Source organism: Schistocerca serialis, chromosome 2 (genome assembly GCF_023864345.2).
Source record: "Schistocerca serialis cubense isolate TAMUIC-IGC-003099 chromosome 2, iqSchSeri2.2, whole genome shotgun sequence".
In the NCBI taxonomy this organism is placed as follows: Eukaryota; Metazoa; Arthropoda; class Insecta; order Orthoptera; family Acrididae; genus Schistocerca; species Schistocerca serialis.
This window is the reverse complement of record NC_064639.1, coordinates 1,043,093,991-1,043,112,791: the sequence shown is the minus strand read 5'-3', so window position 1 is coordinate 1,043,112,791 and position 18,801 is coordinate 1,043,093,991. Positions and strand designations below refer to the sequence as shown.

The 18,801-nt window shown below is 39.0% G+C and overlaps 1 protein-coding gene across 2 annotated transcripts in view; it reads right to left on the bottom strand.

The window, feature by feature from the left end:
* LOC126458467 (uncharacterized) overlaps positions 1-18,801 on the bottom strand; it is a 97,208-nt gene that overhangs the window by 67,583 nt on the left and 10,824 nt on the right. Inside the window, exons 2-4 of one of the 2 annotated variants that reach the window (XM_050095542.1) lie at positions 18,112-18,276; positions 16,314-16,471; positions 16,087-16,237 (exon numbers count right to left, since the gene is read on the bottom strand). In XM_050095542.1, the coding sequence (XP_049951499.1) occupies positions 16,087-16,237; positions 16,314-16,471; positions 18,112-18,121 (319 nt within the window). In that variant the 5' untranslated portion in view covers positions 18,122-18,276. The remainder of the gene's footprint in view (positions 1-16,086; positions 16,238-16,313; positions 16,472-18,111; positions 18,277-18,801) is intronic. The other variant, XM_050095541.1, reaches the window with a different exon arrangement.

The window sequence follows — 18,801 nt, the reverse complement described above, 5'->3', positions numbered from 1 at the left end:
AGATCAATTTTCCTACACATACAGCTCAAGATGGTAGCACATTAGCACTCTAATAGATAATGAATTTGTACAGCAAGACGATTTAAAACTAACACATACTTTCCTTGTGATAAATGGATTATCAGATCACGATGCACAGCTGATTAACTTACAAAATTGTTGGGGATATGTGAACAAACATTTTCCAGCGTGCATAGTGGCGCACAAGATATGATGTGCAGAGTGCATTAGACTCTGTAGAACACACATGTTCCGTGATTGTTGATGGGCAACGTAACATATTTGCGTAGCCAAATGTATTAATATGTGTAGTGTGAATCAAGCTAAAGTTTATTTTGTCCCTTAAATAGTTGTTACTTGTCATTTAGCTGCGTTAATCTGCATAAACTAAGACAGGTTATGGGCCCAGCTACTGGATTAAAGCTAAATAATAAGCTTTAAGGTGACGTGTATTTGCACAAAAAGTGCACGGAAATTCACATAAAGTTGGATTGTGTACGCTATATGAAGAAGAAAAATAACTGTTAAATGAGTACAACATAGATACCGCAAATAGAGTGGCTTGTAGGGGGCAAAAATTACGCGACTTGGAAATTTGCCATTGATGCGTATTTGCACTTGGACGACTTACGGGACATCGTAAACGGTAAACTGGAACATACGGAATCACGTTTTGCTACTATGGATTGGAAGGCGAAATCAAAACTAATCCTTTTGATTGATCCAGTGAATTTGTTCACATAGAAAAGGCTACGTCAGCAAAAGAGGTATGGGACATACTGAAAAACTCATCTGAAGATGGTGGTTTAACCAGAAAAGTAGGATTACCTCATGAGCTGATAACCACAAGATTGAACAAGTGTGGAAGTGTGGATGAATATGTGAATAAAATAATTTCAATCTCCAATCGTCTGAGGAATATTGGTTTTGAAATTGCACATGAATGGATTGGAACTTTATTGTTAGCTAGACTACCAGAGAAATATTCGACAATGATTATGGGTTTGGAAAGTTTGGGAATACCCATTACAGTGGATAGTGTTAAAGATTATACAGGACATGAAGAATGAACCAGATTCTAATGCTTCAGAAAAAGAAACAGCATCGGCTTTATACCCTTAGTACAAGAAAAAGCCAATAATGTGTTTCAGATGCCAGAAAATTGGACATTTTGCTTCACAGTGTAATGAAAAATTAAGTATAAAAGAAAAGAAGCATGCCAATTCTTAGTAGTCTTGAGAGAGAGACTACCCATAAAGGTAAGGCATTTTCTGTCTTTTACTCTTTTAATGAAGCAAGTGACGATCATGCAGAATGGTTCCTGGATTCAGGAGCATCTGTGCACATTACCAAAGCTCCATCAGGTTTGTATGATGTTCAGTCAAGGACTGACATTGGTATTCCACAGCTGACAGATCTAAGTTAAAGTGTGAACTTGCAGGAAAAGTGGGTCTTATTTTCTTGTGAATGGGGAAAAGGAAATTGTTATTGCTCATGATGTACATTATGTAAAGAATATTGCAACTAATTTGCTGTCAGTAAGCAAATATTAAAGAAGGGTAATAAAGTTATCTTAGCTATAGAGGGAGCCAAAGTGATAAGACTCTTGTGGTGATACTGTAGCTACTGGAAGTAATGTAAGAGGTATTTACTAAGTGAATACAGTTCAAAATACTGCTGAAACATGAAATCACTCTGTTTATGCTGCAAAAGGTCTCTTGTGGCATAGGAGACTTGGCCATTTGAATAGGAAAAGTACGACTTTACTGGAGAATGTGGCAACTGGGATGGAAAATTAAAGAATGAATAATGTCCAATATGAGGTGTGTTTGCAAGGGAAGCAGGCTCGATTGCCATTTAAATCGAATCAGAGCATATCCACCAAAGTCTTGCAACTCATACACTCAGATCTCTGTGGACCTATGGAGAATAAATCCTAAAGAGGAAGCTTCTGTTTCCTGACATTCATAGATGATTTTTCTAGCTACATGTATGTTTATTTTACAAATAGCTAGAATCAAGTGAATGATGATGTGTTGTTTATTGCAAAATAGTCGAAAGACGGACTGGGAAGAAAATTAAAATTATTAGATCAAACAATGGTTCAGCTTATGTAAACAGTCAGTTTAAGGAACAGTTGAATGGAATAGGTATTAGGCATCAGACTAACATTCGCTACAGTCCTCCTCAGAATGGAGTTGCAGAACAAGCCAACAGAACTATTGTAGAAAAGGCAAGAAGTATCTTAAGCGACGATGAGCTACCTAAGTGCTTTTGGGCAGAGGCTGTGTCAACAGCATTGTATTTAATTAACAGACCATCTACCAAAGCTGTGAGACACAAGACACCTTATGAAGTATGGACTGGGAAGAAACTGGATTGAAAGCAATTAAAAGTCTTTGGATGTGATGCCATGGTTCAGATTCCAAAACCATTAAGAGGAAAATGGGATGCAAAATCTCAAAAATATATTTTTGTTGGCTACTGTGAGGATTCAAAAGGCTACAGATTTTATAATCCTGTGAATAAGAAGATAATAAGTAGTAGAGACGTAGAATTTTTAGAGGATTGTAGACCAAAAATAAGTATTGATTAATTTCCCCTAAATCATGCATATTAAATTCTGACGGTAACTGTTTTTTAAAATGATACAGTAATGCAACCATGCGTGATGTTGATAGTGCTGAAACAGAGGAAGATGAGAATAAAGAGGAAGCTGATGTGCTACCTGAGAATCAAATTGAGGAAGGAGATTCAACAGAGGAAGTCAGTTTAAGGCGGTCTTCACATATAGCAAAACCAAAAAAATATCCAGAGTATGAAATGTAAGCTGCCCCAACAGTCAACAATGAACCAATCACAGTTGATGAAGCTTTAGCAAGTTCAAATGCTCAAGATTGGAAAAAGGCAATTGAAAAGGAGCTGCAATCTTTTGTGGATAATGATACATATGAATGGGTTGACATGCCTGAAAACAAAAAGCCACTAAAGAATAAGATGGGTGTTTAATATTAAAAATCCTGAGAGTGCAATACCAAAATTCAAAGCCAGATTGGTAGTTAAAGGATATTCCCAGAAAGAAGGAATCGATTACAATGAAACTTTCTCACTTGTGGTGAAGTATTCATCATTAAGATACCTTTTAGCTCTTGCAGTAAAGGAAGACTTATTAATTCATCAAATGGATGTGAAAACAGCCTACCCAAATGAAAGGCTGGAAGAGGAAATATATGTGATTGCATCTGATGAAGTTAAGCAACCTTATAAAGGGAAAAGGAGAATTTGGCATTTGAAGAAAAGCATATATGGATTAAAGCAAAGTGGCCATTGCTGGAATAAATGTTTGCATAAAACTTTGATAAAACTAGGAATGTTACAGTCAAAGGCAGATCCAATTATATATCATAAAAGGAGCAATGAAGAAATTGCAATCATGGCCACATGGGTAGATGACTTTTTTATTTTAATCAATAGTGATAGCCAGAGGGACATTTTAAAAACAGTTACCGTCAGAATTTAATATGCATGATTTAGGGGAAATTAATCAATACTTAGGCATGAAGATTCTAAGAAGTGCCAACGGAGAAGAATTATGGATTGATCAATCTCTGTACACAAGGAAGATCTTAGAAAAATTCAATGTGGCAAATTGTAAACCTATTTCTACTATGGAAAATAATGCAGAACTGCTATTAACTGATGATGACAAGACATGTAAGGAAAGTGTACCCTATTTGGAAGCTGTAGGAAGTCTACTGTACTTAGCACAGACTTCCAGACCAGACATTGCATTTGCCACTAATGCAGTAAGCAAGTTTTGTAGTGATCCCAGAGAAAAGCACTGCATGGCAGTCAAGAGAATATTCAGATGTTTAAATGGAACTGCTGATTGTAAGTTAAAATTTTCTAAAACTGGAAATGTAAATTTGGAAGGATACAGTGATGCAGACTGGGGAAATGAGCTGGAAAGCAGACACTCCATCACTGGAAGTTGTTTTAGACTAACGGGAGGATTGATATCATGGTCATGTAAGAGACAAAGAAGTGTTGCTTTGAGTACTGTAGAAGCTGAATATATGGCCTTGTCCTCCACTATCCAAGAAGCTCTTTGGGTCCATACACTGATGAGTGAAATAGAATCTCGTCCAACATTAAAGCCAACTGTGGTAGTTTGTGACAATATGGCAGCTATTAAAATTGAAAAAAAATAATGTCACCAGTGTAAGATCAAACATATTGACATAAGGCATCACTTTATAAGACATCATGTGGAACAGAGAAATATAGTTCTCAGTTGTCTATGCACAGAAGAAATATTATCTGCTCTCCTAACCAAGCCTCCCAGTAAGGACAAACTTCAGAAGCTGGTGAAACATTATGGTTTAAGCTCGGATGTATAGTGTTGAGTATCTGAAAAATATTTGTTCAAGGGGAAGTGTTGCAGATATGTGAACAAACATTTTCCAGCGTGCATAGTGGCGAACAAGATATGATGTGCAGAGTGCATTAGACTGTGGAATATACATGTTCCGTGTTTGTTGATGGGCAACATAATATTTTTTGCGTAGCCAAATGTATTAATGTGTGTTGTGCAAATGAAGCAACAGTTTATTTTGTCCCTTAAATAGTTGTTAATTGTCATTTAGCTGCATTAATCTGCATAAACCACAACAAAAACCTAGCAGGGTGTACAGTTTGGAAACCATTAAGTAAAAGTGTAAGGCTGCTCAACCTGGTATTTATAGAGCATTTCAGAGAAAGTTGAAGAAGTGTTAATTGGGGAGATGTACAGGGCTACTATAATTAAAGTTAGACTTTCAAAAGCGCTGTAGAAATAACACTACTGGTCAGAATGATGTCAAATTGCAATGAAAAATTATTGGAGAAGGGGAAAAACGTATGGCAGAAGAAGAAAAATATTGCAAAAATTGATCAAAAGAAGGCGTATTTGTCAGAATACGTAAATGAAATCATTTGTCTTGTGCACCACCCACTGAGGTTGGCATACACATGCCAGGTACACAGCTTTTCCTCCTTCTGCATCTGCAATGTTCGCCATGACTGTCTCAATGCAGAATTGCTCTCTGCTTGTAAAGCTGTATTGCAAGAATGATGACTGTGCACATGTCGCTCTCAGAAGTTCCGGAAACTGAAAAGTTTGATAAAAGGTGTTGGTCTGATGACTGCCATGGGTCTGGAGAAAATGATTTGGAAATTCAAAAAGACGGGTTCTTTTGGTGTGCAACCTGGTAGAGGGAGGAAACAAATTGATTTGACATCAGTGGAAGAAATGGCCACAGCAATGCAGGAGGAGATGAGTGATGGTGTGCAAACATGTAGTGCACATAGAATTGCCTCAAGATTGGACATACTCATGAGCACGGTGCGTAAAATCCTACGAAACATTCTTCTTTGCTATCCATTCAAAATTACCCATGTGCATGAGTTGCTTCCTGTTGATCTGCCAGCAAGAGACCTTTGATTTAGAATTACTTGCTCGCATGGCAGTGGACAATGATTGGCCGTGGAAGATTTTGTGGACAGACGAAGCCCTCTTCCATCTGACAGGATATGACAATACACAGAATTTTCGAATATGGGCAACGGAAAACCCACAAGCAAATCAATCAGTACCACTTCATCCTGAAAAGGTCACTTTGTGGTGTGGGCTTACAGCATAATTTATCAGAGAGACATATTTTTTTGAAGAGACAGGTGCTTCCAGTCCTGTTACCTGTACCGTCACTGGTAAGCACTATGAGTGTCTTTTGCACAACCATGTCATTCCAGCTCTCCAACAGCATGGAAGTGTGGATGGGATCATCTTTATGCAAGATGGCGCACCTCCACACATTGCGAATCCAGTTAAGCAGCAGCTGAAATGCGATTTCGGAAATGCTAGAATTATCAGCTGCAATTTCCCTACAGCCTGGGGTTGACCCAGTCACCTGATCTTAACCCGTGTGACTTCTGGCTGTGGGGCTATCTGAAAGATGTTGTGTTCAGTGTTCCGATTGCAAACTTAGCTGCATTGAAGGCACACATTCCGCAACACATTTTGAATCTGACCCCGGAAACACTTCGATCAGTTGTGGAACATGCTGTTTCTCGATTTCAACTTCTTGCAGAAAAAGGTGGACAGAATATTGAACATGTTTTGCACCAGTCGCATGGAAGTTAATAATCCAATTTGATTTTGATTGATGTTTTTTATGCGGTTTTTGGCCCCAGGACAATTAAAAACTGATTTTTCCCATCCGATTTGATATGACCTTGCTGGGGTGGATTGGATTACACAACTAGCAGTACCACACCTGTACACCCATGCACACTGAGTAGTGCAGTTTGTTTAACTTCAAACGTGTATCTTAGACACTGTTGTGTGATTCACTTGTAGTTAACCATTACTAAATTATGATGCTTACAGCACCATCTATTTCTACATTTTGTAACTATTTATTTTTCTTCTGCCATATGTTTTGCCCCTTCTCTGATAATATTCCATTGACATCATTCTGACCAGTGGTGTCATTTCTAAAGAGCTTTGAAAGTTTAACTTGAACTATAATCACCCTGTATATAATGAGCCAAATGCTAATGATAAATGCAACATATTTCTTGATAAATTTATATCCCTTTTTGAACATTGTTGCCCCCCCCCCCCCCCCCCCGCCCCCAAAAAATAGTAAATGTAGACAGTTCTCAAAGAAACCTTGGATTTCTACAGGTATGAAAGTGTCTTCAGAAAGAAAAGGAAAACTGTATGGCACAGCACGAATTAGTACAGAGACAGAAGTAATTTTACACTACAAAAATTATACTGAGAAAAGCTGTCAGAAAATCAAGAAATATGTATATTAGGGATGAAATTAACAACTCAGGCAATAAAATCAAATCAGTATGGAATGTTGTTAGAAGGGAGACAGGAAAAGTAATCACTGGGTTAGGTAGCATTACTATTAAAGAGAATGAGACCATGTTAACCAACAGAACACAAGTAGCTAATGTATTTAACAACCATTTCCTAAGTGTTGGTGAAAATAGTTCAAAAGAAAAAGCCAAGCAGTACATGGAAACATCAATTTTGAGACATCCTAATCAGATTAATTTCTACATAACAACCTCTTGTGATATATGGAAAATCTTTGAAAAATAAATTTTCTGTTGGAGTATATGACATCTCTAACAAGACATTAAAACAATGTGGAGCAGTTACAGCTGATGTTCTGAGCCACATATGTAATGCATCTCTAACTCAAGGTATTTCCCCAGACAGGTTAAAATATGCCATTGTCAAGCCTCTCTACAAAAAACGGACACCGAAGATGTCAATAATTACTGGACAGTATCCTTGCTTACAGCATTTTCAAAAATCGCCGTGAAAGCAATGTACTCAAAGAGTGATTAGCCATCTCAATAGTAATGGGATAGTTAGTAAATCACAGTTGGAATTTCAAAAATGCTGTTCCTTTGAGACAGCAATATACAGTTTCACTGCCCATATAACAGTCTTTAAATAGTAAAACATCACAAACAGGAATTTTCTGTGACTTACCCAAAGCATCCGATTGTGTGAACTATGACATGTTACATAAATTACAATTCTATGGTATAAATGACATATGGGTGGTTAAAGTCATATCTACAGAACATGAAGCAAAACGTTTCTTCATGTGGTTTAAGTGATTTAAGGAAGTTTCCCACTTCATCCCCAACTGGGATGAAATTACATTAGGTGTTCCACTGGGTTTGATCAAGGGTCCCCTTCTGTTCTTGATATATGTGAATGACTTGCCTTCTTAACTGAAACAAAAAGCTAAACTGACACTGCTTGCCGAAGATAAGAGCACCAGTAAAAGAAACTCCAATTGAAAATGATACAAATAACGTCTTTGGAAAAGTTATTTATTGGTTTTCTACGAATGGGCTTGCTCTGAACTTCGAAGAAACACATTACATCCAATTTTCCATTGCAAGGAATATGGTTCCTTCAATAAATATGACACATCAACAGACGTCAGTACACAAGGTAGCACAGTAAATTTTTGGGTGTACATATAGATGAGAATCTTAATTGGAAAATTCAAATTTCAGATCTCCTAAAGTGACTAGGATCAGCAACTTTTGCAGTCATAATTATTGCCAATTTTGAGAATACAGAAATTGGAAAACTAACATACTTTGCATACTTTCACTTTCTGATATCTTATGGAATAATATTTTGTGGTAACTCAACACTTGGGCAAAAAGTATTCACTGGTCATAAGAAAGTAGTTAGAATAATGAGTGGGGCTCATAGTCACACACCTTGTAGGCATCCGTTGAAAAGGTTAGGAATTCTTACAACAGCCTCACAGTACATTTATGCAGTAATGAACACAATAGTGACATTCATTATTATAATACCAGAAGGAAGACAGACTTACACTATCCTCTACTTAACCTATCTTTCGCACAGAAAGGGGTAAAATACGCTGCTGTAAAACTTTTTGATAAATTACCAGATGAAATAAAATGTCTAACAGACAGCAGTAATAGTTTCAAAAATAAATGGAAATCATATCTCCTTGACAACTCCTTCTATACCATAGGTGAATTCTTGAACAGGAATAAATAAATCTATAGTTGCAATATATGCTTTTGTGCCATTTAAGGGAGCGGGGTACGTAATAAAAATTTTAAGCTTTAAAAAATCTTGATTTATCCATGCATTTCTTGTGTACTTGACACATTCCATGTCATAACAGTCACCGAGGGACTGATCAAAAGATGACGTAACTACCTAACAAACAATGATGACAACAGCAATGATGGTGATGGTGGTGGTACCAGAACGCACAACCTCATCAACGTCACTGATTTTAATGGACATGAGCATATTCATTCAATGAAGAGAAAAAAAGGCTTTGCTCACAAGAAACATTACAAAGATCGTAGACGTTTACTAGCAACTTCTATTTATTTTTGGCAATGTCGGTATTTATCAGAGTGAGAATGTTCCACAGCCTTCTATGCTACACTGGGATGTCCAGTGGCAAACAATTTTCACAAACTGACAAAGTTTCAGTAAACCTGTTAAGAGGAGTGGTATCTCACTCTCCTGTTCCAAGATAATGCAATCCGTCTAGGGTGCATTACTAATGTCTTCGATCTCTGGCCAAGCTGGCTTCCCACAATGCTATCACTTAGCTTGCAACACTGAGCTGTTGCCTGTGCCACCATCTCACTTCATAGATGATGAATTCGCATTATACTACAACATTTGCAACACGTGGCAGTTTAATAAAAAAGGCCAGAGCTCTTTATGTGTATTGGCTTTTTCCTATAAAATGTATTAAAACAAATTCTCTGTACAATAATGTTCCCTGGCAGTTTTAACAGATGGCCTTGCCACAGTGGATACACCGGTTCCCGTGAGATCACCGAAGTTGAGCACTGTCGGGCATGGTCGGCACTTGGATGGGTGACCATCCAGGCCGCCATGTGCTGTTGCCATTTTCCGGGGTGCATTCAGCCTCGTGATGCCAATTGAGGAGATACTCGACCGAATAGTAGCGGCTTCGGTGAAGAATACCATCATTACGACCAGGAGAGCAATGTGCTGACCTCTCACTCGTCCTATCCGCATCCCCCTCTGAGGATGACGTGGCGAACAGATGGTCCCAATGGGCCACTTGTGCCCTGTAGATGGAGTGGTGGCAGATTAAACAGAATGGGGTGTATGACAGTGCACATTTCATCTTCATGAAAAGAAGAGTTTTGGTTTGCATGAATTAAATATTGAGATGAAACCTGGTAACAGATATGAAAGAGGCACAGATGACCCTCCCAACCTCTGCCGATGCCAACTACCTGTCCTTCTGCTACCAAAGGTTGTGTGTCTTCCACAATCTTCCCTGTCATCACCGGAAAATCCACTATGAAGAGTGGACAGCAAAGATGATTTATGGATATATGTGACTGTAGGCTTTCCCAGCATAAACTATTGATGAACGTTTCTCAGGTCTCCAGCTGGGTGGTAGCATTGATATCTCACGACGTTTCGGGAAGTGTCACACTACCCATCATCTGGCGAAGTGTCGAGATTCATGGAGAGCGGGCTATTTATATGCGCGGTCACCCCCCTCCACTAGACCTCGGGTAGCTGCGGTGGACCAGCGGCGTGCGCGCGGTGGTGGGGATGGCGGTCGCCCTCAGCAGCCGCGTTCGGTTCTCAGTGTAAACATTCTGTCTGCGTCCGCGGCAGAGGACGTTGACAGGCGCGCTCTCGACGGATTGCCACTATCGCAGGGTTCCATGCTGCGCTGAGTTGGTATCAATCATCTCTGTTGACCAGATTGTCGCGAATCGTTGTTTCTACGGATTCTTTGATAACGCTTTCCCAGAAGCCAGATGCGCGGCACAGTATCTTTGTGTTTTCAAAGTTGAAGGTGTGTTCTTCATTTATGCAGTGTTCTGCTATGGCTGATTTTTCTGTGTGACCTAGTCGCACACATCTGATATGTTCTTCGCAGCATTTAGATACACAGCGCTGTGTTTGCCCAATGTATTGTTTTCCGGCATTCGTATGGTATGCCGTATAATCCTGGTGTGTTAAGTTTCAGCACGTCTTTGGCAGAACGTAGGAGCTCCCTCGTCTTTGGTGGTGGTCGGAGAGCGGTTTTGATAATGTATTTGCCCAGAAGTCTAGCAATTTTGGCCGAGAGTGGACCCACGTACAGAAGGAATGCGAGTCGTTTGTCTCCTTCTTCTTCACCATCTTCTTCTGGGGTTCTCACTGCTTCCGTCTTCCTTTTAATTGCCCTGTTGATCTGTGTTTGGATGTGGCCATATTGTTGGAAGACTTCACTCAGGTGTTGCAGCTCGGATGGTAGGCTGTCTTTGTCGCAGATGGCGCGCACCCTATGTACCAGGGTGGTCAGTACTGTTTGTTTTTGTGCTGGATGGTAGCAATTTGTTGCATAAAGGTATAGGTCTGTGTGTGTCTTCTTCCTATGTACTGCATGGCCTAGTGAACCATCTGCCTTCCTCTTAATTAAAATATCAAGGAAGGGGAGGCATTCATTTTCCTCCATTTCCATTGTAAATTTGGTGTTTGGATGAATGCTATGGAGCTGTTCCAGAAACTCATCTAGTGCCTGTGTTCCAAGTCCCCACACAACAGAAGTGTCGTCGACATAGCAGAAGTGCTTTGGTTTCTGTCTGGCAGTTTGAAGGGCCACCTCCTCGAAACGTTCCATACAGAGGTTTGCAATCGCAGGAGCCAATGGGGAGCTCATGGAAACACCGTTAATCTGCTCGAAGAATTCCCCGTTGCACTGAAAGTAGGTAGTTGTTACTGTGTGTTCGAAGAGGCTGACTGTTTGTAGTTCAAAGTGCCAAGGAGTCTTGAAGGGGCACTTTCGTGAAAAGCGACGCCACGTCGAAGCTCATGAGTAGGTCCTCCCTTTGTAGTCGCATGTCCCTGAGTATTTTTATGAATTCGGCTGAGTTTCTCACAAGGTGGCTGCAGTGTCCCAAGATGTGTGTGACTAGGTCACACTCAAAACTCAGCCATAGCAGAACACAGCATAAATGAAGAACACACCTTCAACTTCAAAAACACGAAGGTACTGAGCCAAGCATCTGGCTTCTGGGAAAGTGTTATCAAAGAATCCGTAGAAATATGGATTCACGACAAACTGGTCAACAGAGATGAGGGATACGAACTCAGTGCAGCACAGAACCCTGCGATAGCGGCAATCCATCGGGAGCGCACCCGTCAACGTCCTCTGCCGCAGACAGAATGCTTAGACCGAGAACCAAATGCGGCCGCCGAGGGCGACCGCCATCCCCACCACTGCGCGCACGCCGCTGGTCCACCGCAGCCACCCAAGGTCTAGTGGAGGGGGTGATTGCGCATATAAATAGCCTGCTCTTTGTGAATCTCGGCACTTCGTCAAAAGATGGGTAGTATGCCACTTCCCGAAATGTCGCGAGATATCAACACTACCACCTGGCTGGAGACCTGAGAAGCTTTTCATCAATGACTAAGGGGTATTAAATTATTGCAACAAGATACAATTTTGAAATATAAGTAGGTTTTCTTTTCTTTGAGGCAAACCCTGCAATGTCATCCCTTAGGAGATTGAGGGAGGCCACCATTCCTAGACAACCATGCACAGAATTCAAGGAATTCCAACCTCCCCATTTACATCCACATACATATTTCACAAGCCACCATATGGTGCAAGGAGGAATGTACCTTGTACAACTACTAGTCCCTCCCTTTACTGTTCCACTCACTAATGGAGCAAGGAAAAACTGACTGTTTACACCTCTGTATGAGTCTTAATCTCCCTTACCTTGTTGCACAGTCCTTATGCATGATGCACATTGGTGATAAAAGAATCATTCTGAAGTCATTCCCCAATGCTGGTCCTCTGAACGTCCCCATCAGTGTTTCTCGAAAAGAATGTCTTCTCACCTCCAGGGATTCCCATTTGAGTTATACAGCACTTAAGTACGTCACATGTTGAGCAAACTTACCAGGAACAACTCTAGGAGCACAGCTCTGAACTGCTTCAATGTCTTCCTTTAATCTGGTCTGGTGGGGATCCCAAACACTCTGCAGTACTCAAGAAGGCATAGCACTAGTCTTCTACACACATTCTGTGTCATTTACGGATGAGCTGCACTTTCTCAATACACCAAAGTCGACCATTTGCTTTCCCTACTACTCACCTGAGGTGCTCACTGCATTTCATATCACTGTGCAATGTTATGTATAGATATTTAACCAATGTGACTGTGTCAATCGGTATGCAAATGCTGTATTCAAACATTAAGGAATTGTTTTTCTACTCATCTGCTTTAATTAATTTTTTACTCATCTGCTTTAACTTAATTTTTCTATATTTACACCAAGTTGCCATTCATCACATCAAATAGAAATACTGTCCACGCCATCCTGTACCCTCCTACAGTCACTCAAGGAGGGCAGTGAACAATCGCAGATTTCTGCTCACCGTATACTGGGTTCTATTGCTTACCAAGTCTTTAAGCCACTCACATATCAGAGAAACTATTCTCTATGCTTGAATCTCTATTAATAGTCTGCACTATGGCAATGTGCAAAACACTATCCAGATATAAAATGGTTCACAGGACGTTGTGCAAGGAAAGAACAAGCAGACTTTTAGATGATTGTTGCTTTCTAAATCTGTGGTGACTTGTGAACAGAAGCTTTTCTGCATCAAGATAATATATATTTGTATTTAGAATATGCTCAAGAATTCTGCAGTGAACCAACATTAAGGATATTGGTTCGTAATTTTGTGGATCTGTTCTTTTACCCTTATTATATACATAAGTCATGTGCATCTTTTTCCAGCTGCTTGGCACTTTGCACAGTGTGTGACATCACAATAAATGCAAGACAGTGGGGTCAATGTCGAAGAGTACACTCTATAATTGTGATTCTATCCATACCTGATGACTTATTTGTTTCCAATACTTTCAGTTGCTTCCTCATGCCAGTGATGGCTATTTCAATGTCCCTCATATAGGAATGCGTGACGCTCAAACCCCATTATCTCATACACTGCCTATCCCACTGCTGCAACACATTCCCCTTGATTACAGGGACGCTAAAAGTATGTGACGAGTTATGCTATGAGTGATGATTGAGAATTAGAAAGAACTGTTCACCCATTTCACTTTCAAAAAGAGAAAAACTACAGTGGAAACGTAACTTAATAATGTAAATACATGTGGCTACTCACTGATGGAAATCATATTGTCCACTCAAATTTTAATAAATTCAAATCTCCAATCATTTTCGAGATTGGTCCAGATGACACACTAAATCACATAGCATTTCAAATGTCCATCCTAATGTTACCAATATGGATAATTTGTTTGCTTCATTACTGCATTTGACAGCTTGGTTACTGCAGCTTGTAAAAAATTTTTATTTGATAAGTAAGTCAAAATTGCATACAAAGTTGTATGTCAGTAGATTAAATAGAGAATAATATCATGTACATGAATATTTGCATACGCGCGAATGCTTATGTATGTGTCCTCTCCTCAAAATAAAATTAAAATAATTTTGACATAAGAAATTTTAAAAAATGATATGAGCCTTAACCAAAGAGTGGTATCAAACCTTTTCTGTCTACAAAAGTATGTGGCCCCAGAGATAAAACTACAAGGAATGAGATCGGGAGAATGTGATACAGTCAAGTCATTTACACCATCATCCAGTGCACGTCCCATAGTGTTACAAATAATGTGGAGCACTTATGTATAACACACTATACTAATTTGTTATGTTCTAATTCTTGAATGTTTTTCACAAGAAAACACACGTTCTTTCCAGTCACACATACAACCAATCCATGGACTATACTGATCTGCAACTTATGATGAAAGTGAATATTCTGCCGTGGTTACTTGGAACATGTATCAGGTAGCCCACCACAACCGTAATTTACAAAAGTTACAAATATAAACTTATCCCCATACTAAGACATTGTCACTGAGGAGACAATGAGTGGTTCAGCAGACTGACACGAGTGAATATTATCAGCAGATTGTCTAACAAAATGAACTTTAAGTACAGGTATTGGTTATAAACTTCAGTTGTTGCATCCCACCTGGAATGTGTTGCTCCTCAACTCTCATTATTATTAATAAAAATGAAGGACTTTTGGACATACATTTACGATATTTTTCTTTAGTTTGGAAGTTAGGAACATGCGACCTTAAAGATCATAAAAATATTTGTGACACACTGTAAATGACATCAAAGTTCAATAAGCATTTTTTTTTTTTTTAAGTCTCTTTCCAGCTTATTCACTGCTGAGAAGTACCAGTCAGCAGCACTTAACAATTCCTTATTTTTATTTGTCAACCTGAGTCATCTCAGTTGTTCTGGTATTTTTCCATTCTATTTTTTTTAATATTTTTTTGTGAGCCTAACAATATTGATACATGAATATAAATCATCTTGTTGGCCACTAGCAGAATTTCATGAAGTGGCAGTGTTTTCAGATAATTAAACTAGAATGGTTCCATCAACGATCATATTAATATTACACAAAGTTTTCATTTAAATTTCCAGGATAACAACTCAATAATAGATTCAGTTGGGAGAGCACACCGCAGAATTGCTTCAGGGTAAATTGTGTGATAAGAATCATTTGTGGTGTAAATTCAAGATCATGTAGAAACCTGTTCAAGGAACTTTGTACTCTAACCACTGCTTCTCAGTAATAATTATTCCTTAATGAGATTTGTTGCAAGTAATATACCTCTATTTCCAACCAATAGTTTCAATACTAGGAATAAGAACAATCTACATAAAGACCTTGGTCCAAAAAGGGGTGCAGTATTCAGGAACACACATTTTTCAATAAATTGTCAGCAACTATTAAAAACTTGGTTTCAGATAAAGCACAGTTTAAACACAGTTTGAAAGACTTTTTGATAGGCGACTCCTCCTCCCCTATAGATGAATACCATAACAGAGACAGCTAAGCCAGCTTAATTAAAAATGACTGTTAGATTTCAGTTTTGACAGCACTTGGTCACAACAGTCAAGATTAGGTATTCTGTGTATGGTAAATTGATTAATAGTGCATAACAATATTTCATTCTGACAACATGTTAATTTTGCAAATATTAGCTGTTCCAGTTTACTGCATTGTATTCACCTATTTTGACAATCTCGTGACAAATGATCAGGGTAGTACGTATTATATTAAAATGTTTTATGTTATTATGTTATACTTTCAGACATGTTTCACACACACGAGAATCATCTCTTTTTTGGGTCTATGGAACGAAAACTGAATCTAAGCCAATCCAAGACCTGTATACCAAAGGCACACTTTTATCTATTTTTATATATCACAGTAATTTAGTAGTGTGTGGATAACTATCAATCCTTTTGGAAATATTAAATTTTGCTTATTTCAAGGAAAATTCATGTCTTGAGGCATGACAAACTTCAACCTCAAGGACTATTATATAAAAATTGAAAGTTTTAAAATCTTGCCCCCCCCCCCCTACAAATATCTGTACAACCGTGTGTGTACGTACCTGTTACATTAAACATTATTCTCTGACTGCAGATGTGCCACACTATTAGTGCTACTCTCTCTACTATTACTTGCACTTCATATGGGCCTGGAGCGTACACAGGAGAAGGGTATGACACATTCCAGTATCTAACAGTGTCGTGACCTGTGCTCTGGAAGAGAAGTGTCAATTAACAAAAGTTTGCAAAATTACATACTGATATGTACCACATTCAATCCAATACTTACACTTGACTGGTGCTGGGGTAAGGCATTATCACGCCAGAGGAACAAGAACGTCCCAGATGGAGCATCACCCAGTACATCAAACAACTCTGCCTTGAATGTTATATTTGCACCCAGTACAACAGGACCATTGTGTGACAATGTCACAAAATAGCAATTACCTAAAAAGTGTACACAAATTCAATTATTTATTAATTTCACAACTTGCTCCTGTGCTACAATGAAAATAACTACTCTTACTTCTTTGATACTAATGTTATCATAGTGCTAATAAGTTGCAGATTCTGATGAAAAACAGTGTGTTAAAAACTCCAAGTAAAATAAGGAATTTCTGCTTGTTATGTGCATCACATAGTCTAGCTCCACTGTTCTGACTCTGAATATCTCTTAAATGAAAATGGTGCCTCCTTGTCACCATCACTAGTGAGCAAATTCAAGAATATGTCATCATCACAACATATCATGGAGCAAGGGATTTGTGAATTATGCTTGTTATGAAATGTGCATGCTGATAAAAATTGTGTGTTGATAGGCCTCAAACCCAGACCTTCATCTCCACAGGAATCCACATATACCACACACTGTGGTTTCAAAGTTCACATGAACAATAATGACAGCACATTGCTCTTAAATCTACTATATTAAACAATTACTTTCTTTTTTCAAACTTAAAGCAATCTATATATATGAAGACAGTAACTGTTCTCGAAAGAACAGAATACCGTTGATGACCATGCAGCTTTTCCCTGAAGTAAATGATGACTAACTGAAATCCTCAGCTGCCGACAGGTGTTGTTGATATACCTCGATGTGGACAGCTGAAAATGTGTGCCCCGCCTGGGACTCGAACCCGGGATCTCCTGCTTACATGGCAGATGCTCTATCCATCTGAGCCACCGAGGACACAGATGGATAGCGCGACTGCAGGGACTTACCCCTTGCACGCTTCCCGTGAGACTCACATTCCCAACTGTCCACAATTCTACATACGTCATGAACCTTATAGACATTTGCCCATCCACTCATTACTCGCGCACACTTTGGCGATTCCCGTAAGAGTTTGGGCAACCTGTGTGCATTCGCACAGACGAAGGTCAATGGCTGGGTAGCCTTTAACTATATATATGAAGACAGTAACTGTCCTCGAAAGAACAGAATACTGTTGATGACCGTGCAGCTTTTCCCTGAAATAAATGATGACTAACTGAAACCCTCAGCTGCCGACAGGTGCTGTTGATGTACCTCGATGTGGACAGCTGAAAATAAGGATAAGGGATAAGTCCCTGCAGTCGCGCTATCCATCTGTGTCCTCGGTGGCTCAGATGGATAGAGCGTCTGCCATGTAAGCAGGAGATCCCGGGTTCGAGTCCCAGTCGGGGCACACATTTTCAGCTGTCCACATCGAGGTATATCAACAACACCTGTCGGCAGCTGAGGGTTCCAGTTAGTCATCATTTATTAAAGCAATCTGTTAATCTCCCAACATTAAAAGTCAAACCGTATAGCAGACTAGGACTTTAATCTGGATTTTTGCCTTTTGCATGCAATAAGCAACTACCCTAGTTTTCCAGCAACCTTTTTGGTTCAACTAAGGTTCGTAAGTCTGTCAAGGCTTCTCTCTCTTAACGGGTTCAAACAATGAAAGACTGAGACTTAAACCAGAATTGTAGCCCTTTATGGTCAACACTGACATATGGATTGTCACTTTTAATAGCCTGAATCATAGCTTAAATCTATCAAGGACTGTTTCCTTTATTCTCTAACCTGGTACACTGCATAATTTAACAACATAAATTAATACCTTTCAACATGTTGTTTAAAGTTCTATTACTTCATGAAAGAAAGACTGTGCAGATGTCCCTTTGCTGATGCTGTGAATTATCTCACCAAGTGGTGATGGTACTGTTCAGTGACATCAAAAGAACTGATCTTAGTGCCTGCTCTAAAATATTACAAGGCAAATGTGCTGAAACAACGAAAAAATACTGAGTCAATCTAACAAAACATTGGACAAAAGAAGATGAAAATAAATTATAACTGAAATAATTAAAATGCTATGGGAAATAAGTGTAGTTGTGTGATGTCTACATTAAAGAAACAGATGATCAAGCCACTCTGCAACGCACTAATACCTCCCCTTGAGTTGCTGTAGTATGAGTACAGACAAATGGGAAAAAATTAAAATGTGTGTCACTACCATTTAAAAGGGTGGATGCCAAACAAAATTTATCTTTTCACTTTTCCCAGAAAATAATAGGTAATCGCTTCAAATGTTAGTATATGAGCTAGTTGGTTCTCTAACCTGCTGATGGCTGTTTAAGGCATTTGGAGCCTTGGTTACCAATGATCCGATACTATTTTTATATACCATTACTTCTTGCTACTGTAGCACAATAACCTGTACAAACATTGTCCCAGGGAGTATCTTTTATTTTATTATTCTTATCAAGACTTACTTGGTTCAAAATTCAATGAACTCAGGGAACATTTT